This window comes from Lissotriton helveticus, chromosome 6 (assembly GCF_964261635.1).
Source record: "Lissotriton helveticus chromosome 6, aLisHel1.1, whole genome shotgun sequence".
Taxonomy (NCBI): domain Eukaryota; kingdom Metazoa; phylum Chordata; class Amphibia; order Caudata; family Salamandridae; genus Lissotriton; species Lissotriton helveticus.
In genome coordinates this window covers 2,094,979,677-2,094,990,080 of record NC_136067.1, presented here as the reverse complement: position 1 = coordinate 2,094,990,080, position 10,404 = coordinate 2,094,979,677, and the positions used below count along the sequence as shown (strand labels likewise).

At 42.0% G+C, this 10,404-nt stretch overlaps 1 protein-coding gene across 1 annotated transcript in view; it reads right to left on the bottom strand.

Moving 5' to 3' along the window:
- Positions 1 to 2,508: 2,508 nt before the first annotated feature.
- The window catches only part of LOC144764032 (uncharacterized), a 94,912-nt gene continuing 87,016 nt past the window's right edge, over positions 2,509 to 10,404 (bottom strand). Inside the window, exon 2 of the mRNA XM_078650171.1 lies at positions 2,509 to 9,846. Within this exon, the coding sequence (XP_078506297.1) occupies positions 7,297 to 8,889 (1,593 nt within the window). The 5' untranslated portion in view covers positions 8,890 to 9,846 and the 3' untranslated portion in view covers positions 2,509 to 7,296. The remainder of the gene's footprint in view (positions 9,847 to 10,404) is intronic.

Here is a 10,404-nt window from a genome sequence, read left to right as displayed (position 1 = left end):
TCATTTCTTTGCCATTTCGGCACTCCCTAACAAATTCTGGTGGCCAGTCTTTCTCAGCTAGAAGAAGGTCATAGCCCTTTGATAGCTTCTCCCAAAAGAGAGTTTTGATTTTCCTAGTTATGTCCCCTTCTATACGTAGTGTTATTTCAAATAATTTATGGGGTACACTAACTCTGGTGTCTGCAGTTTCCACCTGAATGCATTCATTCGTGTCCACTGTCTCCAGAAGATTCATCAGGATCTTGCGAGCTATGGTCACTTCTGCTGCACTGTCTAGCATTGTCTGGGCCCACTCTCCGTTCTTGAGTTGTGTCCTCAGGATCCTCGGCATGTTTTATTCTTATGCTGGCTACCTTCTTTCTGGAAAATTTAGGTTTTTTACTTTGGTGAACGGGTTCCTTGTCATTGGACTTGACGCGTTCTTCTTTATGTTCTGACCGTCCTCTTCTTTCCAATTTCTGCGAGGAAGTCTGAACAGATCGAGAGGGACGTGTATCATTATCTTAATATCTATCAGGTTTTTTCAAATTATCCCTATTCCTTAGATTATATCTTTTCTCAGAGGGTTCCCGTTGGGGAGACCTAACTCTCTGTTCTGGACATCTACCTCTCCGTTCTGGAGATCTATCTCTCCGTTCTGGAGATCTACCTCTTCTTTGAAACTGTTTTTCTTTAGGAAGAGTCTGTCTGGTAATCTCCCATTTCTTTTTAGGAGTAGTTAAATTATTTTTAATATAAGTTGTTTCAGGATTTTCTATTAGTTGGGGTTTTAATAGTTTCCCACCCAAACTATCTCTGCCCAATTCTTCATAGCACTTTTCAATTATTCTGGCAAGTACAAAAGGTTGGTCTGCTATTTCTGTTTCTTTTAATTTTTGCCGGATCCCCACAGATGCTGCTTCCCCTCTTATGTTGGCTAGTAGTATAGCCGAGACTTGCTTAAAATCTTTCAGTAATTTCATACCTAGATTTAAAGCAGGCTCTGGACCGTATTCATTTTGAATCTGTCTTAATACGTCTGGTATAACCGCCATAGACGGGACACCATGTGTTTTTGTGCAGATGGAAGCAAAGACTGTTCCCCAAGTGTCACAGTCTTCCATATGTGGTGCGATCCCCATTGGTAAACAGATTGTCAGAATTCTGTGTTTTTCATGAGGTCTACTATCAGGAAATACTGCCTCTATTTGAGTAATCTTTTGAGCTAACCAGAACAGAATTTGTTCCTGTTTTGCGGGTAATTTACCAATGACTGATTGTATAGTCTGTGGTGTAATTTTGTTTGTGTTCCCCTGGTGAGGGGTGTGCTGTGGAATTGTTATAGCAGGTTGGACTGTTAAAGTCCGCATGACATATTGATCCAATTGTCTATGAATTTTAATTAATTGTTTTAGCTGGACTAAGAGGTCATGTCCTGTCATTTTTTCAATATCAGGATGTGGTGTATAGCCAGCTAATACCGGCCATGTAGCTCCTGGTCTACCTAGTGGACCGAGCCTGGTGTGGTGATTTTGATGTTGTAGGGCGCCATTAAACCAGAGCTGATGCTCCTGGTAAGTTATTGGAATTTCAACGTCCTCGAAAGGAATATATTCCTCTGGTGGTTCCTCTGCTTTGTAGTAGTGGAACTCGTGTGTTACAGCATTCGCTGCTGGAAAAGTTATCCATGAATAGAATACCTCTGTCTGCCGAGATTCATGTGCCTCTATCACACATATAACTGTACTACCTCTCGATGATACGCCGCTATTTATAAGTTTGAGACTTACACTCTCTCTTACATTGACCGGGATGATTATGGACTCCGGGTCATTTTGTTGGAGATTTGTGTCGTCTAACAACAGTTGAGCTGCCAAAGCCTCTCTCCTTTTCTTTTTCGTCGTCACTATGTGTCATTTTGTTGACCGAAAGTTTGCAGAACAAGTTTCAAGGAAACTAAGATTAGGTGCACAATATTTTGGAACACTGTATCCTTCAACGTTGAATAAACCAAAACTACTACATAGGATTCTCGTCCTATTTAGTTTTAGCGGATACTACCCTTTTACCCACTCCAGATGTCTTTTGGAGATTTTACGGGAAAAGGGGTCTGTGTGAAAAGCCCGACTGAGTTACTCTAGTATCCAGCGTTAAATAATCGCCTTACCAAATGTTGGGCGCCATGTAGTGTAGTTCCTATATTCCCAATAGGCTCTGTGCATTGGAATAACATAAACGATAGTTTAGACGTAGGACTGAGGTCGGCTAGGTCTCTATTGAATATGTTAGACTTAATTGTGAATGGCAGCTAGCTCAGAGGTCACTAGAAACTTTCTTGAATGAACAAGAAGGGATTAGTTTCTGACAACTGCATAAACGTGACAACTTTGTTCCCGAAGAATAAGAAATATATCTTCAGAGTCACAGAAACAATAAATGGCTATTTTACTCAGTCAATCGTGCATGCTTCGTTTCACCAGAGTTTGCAGAGAAATAGAGAGACGGGCGTTTTCAATAATAGAGGTTATTTATTGAGCAGCCTTCTTTCTCGTGCAAGAGAAGTGAATTGCTACAATCGCAATACTTGCTATGAAGTAAAGTATGTACAGTAAAAAGAGTATTATGTAATAATACTGTAAACGCATGATATCGTTTCTAAGCCATAAGATGCATAAAATGGATGAAATACATTCAATGATAATGATAAAAAAGTACTCAACTGGTGCATCTAAAATACGCCTACCCCGGTATACCTAACCTGAGTCTAGTCCAAGGGAAGAAGTAAGTGAGGTGTAGCTTAAGTTTAGTATTTTTCTGCCAAGAATCTATCCAAGAATTCTCTAAGGATCTAATCAGCTCCGTACCTTGGTTTTAGAATGAAGGAGGTCTTGTATCTCTCTCTCAGGACTCGATCTCCTAGTAACCCGCAAGGGTAGCAGGGAAACACTGGAGCTGGATTTCTCTGCAGGAGAAAAGACAGTGTCTCTCTCAGTGCGTCAGCTGGAGGATCGGCTTCCTGAGGCGCTTGCTACAGCAAGGCGCCGGGCAAGTAGTTCGTCGATCTGCTCCAAACCACCGTGTAGTTTTCAGGTCAAACGTGGGCATACTTATACCTAAAAGGTGCCGAGTTTGACGCAAGGTTGGACAAAATAACGTCACTAAGAACTCGCAGTTCTTTACAAACTCCAGGAGTTCTGGGACAAATCAATACTGAAGCAGGGGGAAGTCCTGGGCTGCTGAAGGTTAGTTTTTCCAAGAACTCGTTGTGGATTCTAAGAACTAGTGGAAGTAGCCATGCCGTTTTTGGACTGCATTGGCTATGTCTAAATATGGACATGATTCTTATGCCTATATATGGATATGATAAGACATCTATATTTGGGCATGAATTGGGAAAATTAGAATAGTGTCCTAGATTCGTCTACAACAACCCTTGGCCCTTTATATGGTTCCTCCCCAGGGTGGGCTTTCCTATGGTACAGTGGCTGTGCGGTGCCCTTCTAATAAATGCCTTGTCACTTTCTGTACATTCATATGGTTACTTCATTAAGAACACTTTGTCACATTTTCCAGGAACTCGCCCTGAGTCTTGCAAAGCCATCCCTTGCTTCATCACCCAACTCGCCATTTCCTCTGAACACTATACATTCATAGCAGATCTCAACTTCCACATGGAAGACCTTAGCGATGCCAGCACTGACAACCTAATAGAAAGCATGAGCAACATCAGCCTCATCCACCTCATCATCAACCCAACACACATCGTAGGGCACATGCTTGACTCCCTCTTCATCTCCAGCTAAACAATCAAGTACCACCATGTCACAGAACTCACCTGGACCGACCAACTCCATTGTCCACTTCACCATCACAGGGCACAAAGCTACAGAAACCAAAACCAAACCACCCAGCACACCTCAGCGCAACTTGAAAACTGTCTCAGATGCGAACTGGAACAACACTCTCCTTGCCAACTGACCACCCAGATCCAGACCTTAAACAGGCCATCAAGAACTTCACAGACTGGATCACCGACTATGTCACCCCCGCCGAGCAAGATCAGAGAATCTGCAAAGTGTGCCAACTTGTTTACCCGGGAACTTCAGACCTCTCAATGAGACTATTGTTGGCTAGAAAGAATATGGAGTACCAGTAAAGATACAGTATACTACACCACCTTCAGAACAGCGATCAACCACTACCACCTCTTCCTTAAAGAAGCGAAAAAGAGTGCTCTAAATAGAGCATAGAGATCAGCTCAAACCACAACAATGAGCTCTTCGCCATCGTTAGGGAATTCAGCAACCCTGCGTCCACTGAGAATATCATAACTCCCTTCTGGGATCTGTGGGACATGCTTGCTGACTACTTCCATTAGAAGATTGCAGTCATCTACAGGGACTTTGAATCTCAGCTCTCCGCAAGTGACAGCCTCGACTTCCTCTCACCCACCAAGACTGGTGTCTTGTGCATTGCACAAGACACCCTTTATAATGAAGTACTCTGGGGTACCCACTAATCCATGCCCCCACCTTATCTTTAATCTCATGAGCAAGGTTATCAGCATACAGCTCACAAAACCACTGAACAGATCCATAGCCATGGACTCCTTCCCGGAAGAGTGGTAACACGCAGAAGTGAAACCCCTCCTGAAAAAACCTTCAGCAGACCTAGAGCAGCTGAAGAACTCGCGACTGATACTCCTGCTCTCGTTCCCGGCCAAAGTCTTCGAGAGGTCGATCAAAAAGGCAGGTGACCAGACACCAGGAGCACAACCTCCTTGACTCCTCCCAGTTCGGCTGCAAAGCACAGACAGCAGCCATAGATGACATCAGACCCCTCCATGAGACTGCAGCCCTCATCTTCCTTGACCTGTCAGCTGCCTTCAACATGGTCTCCCACCAGATCCTGATCGACAAGCACACCAGATCAGAATCCAAGGAAATGCCCTCAAATGGATCGCATTCTACTTCACCAGAAAAAAACTGACAATCAGACTCCCGCCCAACTTCTGAACCCAAGGACATCATCTGCAGCACCCCACAAGGATCCTCAGTTAGCCCCCCCTTCTTCTACACTTACATGACACCCCTAGCCAACATTGTTAGTTTGCACGGGCTGAAGGTCATCTTCTACACCGACTAGACCCACCTCACTACCTCCAGAGACAACTTACATAGGTGACCGGCCAACATCACCGACTGGATGAAGCACAACTGCCTAAAACTGAACACGGACAAGACAGAAGTCCTCATCTTCAGTAACCACGTATCTCCTTGAAGCAACGCATCGGGGTAAGTAAAATCTGGCTTCTTCCCCTCCCCTACCGACCATGCCCGGTGACTCCAGCATTGTCCTGGACAACAAGCTCTCTTTGAAGAAGCAAATCAACATGATCTTTAGATGGCTCTCCACCAGACACCTGCAGTCCGCCTCCCTCTTCCTAGCTTAAACTCCGAGAGTCTAAAGCACCTGGCACGGAGGCCGCGGTTACTCCCACCTGGCAGCAAAGACCTGGAATGAACTCCCCCCTGCACCTGAGATCTGCCTCATCACTGAATCTGGAAAGGACTCAAGACGTGGCTGTTCAACCGATAGGCCCTTCCGGACAAAAATTCCTTATGCAGCACCTTGAAAACCTCACTGATGATTTGCTGCGCTTAATACCCATTTATTGATGGAGTCTGTACATTCATATAGATTTTTCTCAGTGGGGATTTTCTGATGCGGTTTTAATTCTCCCTTGCCAATACATGCCTTGCTAAATTCAGTGCGGTCTTCACGGTTGACTTTTGATGTCGAGTTAGCTCTCCATTTATGAATGCGTGGTCACATTCAATACATTTATAGAGTTTCTCTCCTGTGTGAACATTCTGATATATTAAATCAAATCAAATCAAGCTTTATTCGGGTGTAAGAAGAACAGCCATAAAATAACAATAAAATTCATTTACAAAAACATTTTTCCATAAAATTGTTTTTCATTAAGAAGACAGCTAGTAAAAGTAAGGGTAGACACACTACAAGTTAAAATTTCGTGCTGTCCATCAAATAATTTCATTTACGTATAAAGTACAGTTTCACCGGAAAACAAGCTATTCGATGGATGATTAGGATAAGAAATTTTTGCGTGTTTGAGAAAAAGCTAAAAACAAGTGAAAAAAATTCCAGAAATTGATTCCATATGAAGGGGTTACAGTACTAACAGTTGTGAACAGTGGCTAGTTGGGGATGGGGTACAATCCTAGATCATCCCAGGTTCTGCCTGTGTTTGGTAACTAGCTTTAAGAAGGTCGCAACCCTTCGAGCAAAGGGTTCGGCGTCTAGGAATTGGAGAGCAAGATAAGCCGGGCGGCACCTGCGGAGGCCCATAATCTTGAGTATTGGCAGAAGCCAATGGCGCCTCAGCTCTTGAATAGAATTTACAGAAAAGCGTGATGTGGATTGTCGAATGGGGGGAGCGGTCATCACAAGGACAAGCTTAAAGAGGTTTTTTCCAGGTGTTAATTTGAGGAGAGGTAACCAGGTGGTGAAAGCTGTCTAGTCTGAACCTGGTTAATAGGAATCTCTCGTAGCCCGTGGAGTTGTATGTTAAATAGGGCTGATATATTACATTTTGTTTGTAATCGATCCCTTGTCACATTCTATTAATTAATAAGGGTTCTCCCTAGTGTGTATTTGTTTATGCTGCATTAGCTTATTCTTCCTGTGGGAGACTTTATTAAACTCTGTACATACATTGGATTTCTTGCCATGTAGATGTTCAGATTTTGCTTCAGTTTTCCATTTATTATGAATGCTTTGTGGTATTCAGGACATACATATATTTTCTCCCATGTGTGAACTTCCTGATCTTGTATTACATTTTGCTTTGTAATTAATCTCTTGTCACATTCTGTAAATTCATGTGGTTTCTCCCCAGTGTGGACACTGATATTACTTTAACTCTCCCTTTATAATAAATACCTTGTCACATGCAGTGCAGTTGAATGGTCACCCTCCATTTGGAATAAATGTTTTGTCACATTTTGTTCAATTATGTGGTTTCTTTCATGTGTGAATATTCTGATAGATTTTTAAACTTTGCTTTGTAATAACTGCTAAGTCACATTTAATACAGCCATATCGTTTCTCACCAGTGTGGAATTTCTGATGTAGTATTTATCTTTGCCTAGTAATAAATGTATTTTTGCATTATGTACATTTATAGGATTTCTCTCCTACGTGGACTATCTGATGCTGCATAAGATGCGACTTTCTAATAAATACCTTCTCACATTAAGTGCAGTTGAATAGTCTATTTCTGGTGTGGATTTTCTAATGTTGCTTCAGCTCTCCATTGGGTATTAATGCTTTGTCACATTCAGTGCATTCATATAGTTTCTCCTCCGTGGAGATTTTCTGAAGTAGCGTTAGCCCTCTCTTTGTTATAAATGCTTTGTCACCTTCTGTACATTGATGTGGTTTCTCCCCAAAGTGGACTTTCTGATGTTCCATTAGATGTGATTTTCTAATGAATGCCTGGTCACATTCTGTACATTGGTCAGGTTTCTCCCCAGTGTGGATTTTCTGATGTCGCTTTAGGTTTGCATTTGCTATAAATTCTTTGTCACATTCTGTACATTTATATGGTTTCTCCCCAGTGTGGATTTTCTGATGTAGCTTTAGGTTTCCATTTGCTATAAATACTTTGTCACATTCTGTACATTTATATGGTTTCTCCCCAGTGTGGATTTTCTGATGTACCTTTAGGTTTCCCTTTGCTATAAATACTTTGTCACGTTCTGTACATTTATATGGTCTCTCCCCAGTGTGGATTTTCTGATGTAGCTTTAGCGCTCCAAGTGTTATAAATGCCTTATCACATTCTGTACATTCATATGGTTTCTCCCCAGTGTGGATTTTCTGATGTCGCTTTAGCTTTACATTTTCTATAAATGCTTTGTCACATTCTGTACATTTATATGCTTTCTCCCCAGTGTGGATTTTCTGATGTCGCTTTAGCTTTACATTTTCTACAAATGCGTTGTCACAGTCTGTACATTTATATGGTTTTTCCCCAGTGTGGATTTTCTGATGTAGCTTTAGGTTTCCATTTGATATAAATACTTTGTCACATTCTGTACATTTATATGGGTTCTCCCCAGTGTGGATTTTCTGGTGTTGCTTTAGCGTTCGATTTGCTATAAATACTTTGTCACAGTCTGTACATTTATATGGTTGTTCCCCAGTGTGGATTTTCTGATGTAGTTTTAGAAATACATTTTGTGTAAATGCTTTGTCACATTCTGTACATTTATATGGTTTCTCCCCAGTGTGGATTCTGTGATGTAGCTTTAGATCTCCATTTCTTGTAAATGCTTTGTCACATTCTGTACATTTATATGGTTTCTCGCCAGTGTGGATTTTCTGGTGTTGCTTTAGCATTCCATTTGATATAAATACTTTGTCACATTCTGCACATTTATATGGTTTCTCCCCAGTGTGGATTTTCTGGTGTTGGTTTAGCTCTCCAAGTGTTATAAATGCCTTATCACATTCTGTACATTTATATGGTTTCTCCCCAGTGTGGATTTTGTGATGTCGTTTTAGCTCTCCAAGTGTTATAAATGCCTTATCACATTCTATACATTTATATGGTTTCTCCCCAGTGTGGATTTTCTGATGGTCCATTAGATGTGACTTTCTAATGAATGCTTTGTCACATTCTGTACATTTATATGGTTTCTCCCCAGTGTGGATTTTCTGGTGATGGTTTAGCTCTCCAAGTGTTATAAATGCCTTATCACATTCTATACATTTATATGGTTTCTCCCCAGTGTGGATTTTGTGATGTCGTTTTAGTTGATCACTTACTACAAATGCTTTGTCACATTCTATACATTTATACAGTCCCTCCCCGGTATGCATTTGTGGATGCTGCTTTAGGTTTTTATTCTTTATGAACACTTTATTACAGTCAATACATTCATATGGTTTCTATCCGGTGTGGATTTTGTAATGCTGCCTTAGATTCTTCTTCCTATGGAACACTTTATTACATTCTGTACATATACATGGTTTCTGGTGGACACTCTGATGCTACATTAGGTCTTTCATTGCAAAGAAAATGTTTTCACAATCAGTCAATCAATATGGTTCTTCTCCAGTATGATTTTCTGATGTTGCACTTGCTCTTTCTCTCCCTAATAAATGTGTTGTCACTTTCTAGATATTCATACGGGTTCTCTTCTGTGTGTTCTTTCTGATCCAGGATAGCTCTTCAGTCGTAATGAGAACCTTATCAGACTTGCTTCAGTATGTCAGTGTGTTATTACATCAATGTAAACCAGGTGATCCCTAAGAGTCAAGTACAGACCACATTGGGCAGTTTGGGTTTTCTGCTGTAGAAACAGACTTTGGCGAGGCATTAGCCTTCAAGGGAAGAATTTTCGAGGTGCACTGTTTTTACATCACTTCCTACACAAGTGATGTTTAATGGAGAAGTGTGGCTCAATAGTTAGAGCGGCAGACCCTGATGCAGAGGTCTGGCCCGGGACCAGGGTTCAATTCCTGCTTTGGCGGCCCTTGGACTCAATTTCCCGGGACCTGATCATTCTCGCCTCGGTGCCTCTTCTAATCATAGGTCCCACTCTGCAACTCTGGGCAATAGCTTGCTTAATCTCCACAACGGCCCCAACAGCGCTAGGATGCCTGGCTTCACCTTGGGGGTGCCCAGGAGTGGACAATCCACATGAAAACCAGGAAGGGTTCCACAGCGGTATGAATACAGCGCTACAAGACCCCTGGGTAGCAGTGCGCTCTACAAGTACAAACAAACACATTTAATGCCTTCACCTTTTTTGTTCGTTACTGCATTTATTTCACCTGTTGGAAGAAAAAAAAAACACTGGATAAGCTTAAATGGCAGGTCCATCACGAAAATCTATTGGCATTTAATGAGACATTTAATTGACCACAGAGACAAGTGCACTGAAGAAATTCTAGATTACACTTTCAATGTAAAGATGCCATAGGCAGAGCAAGGGAATACGATCCTTCCTTGACGCCCTCCTATCGCGGAGTGTAGACTCAAGGAGAAACCAAGACTCCAGTTGAGTCTTTTGTCAGCGGTTCTGTGTAGATCCATAAGTGGATTTGATGGGGCCAGAGACTCTGCATTTACATCCAAATGTGCCTTTGATGTGAGGGAAACTTCAAAGAGTGGTTCTGAAGTGCACCAGTATCTCTTCCAATCCCAGCACTCACTCCAGACTACCAAAGGGAGTTATCATTCCTTTGTATGGGGTCCATCTACTACCCTGTGAAAGGTAAGAGTGGGCCCCTTCCTCCCATCTGCCCAGAAAAATCCATTGGGATGCAGATAAGTGCAAAATCACACCCAACCCTTGCAGTGTCTGTAGCTCTCTAGAAGGAATACACAAA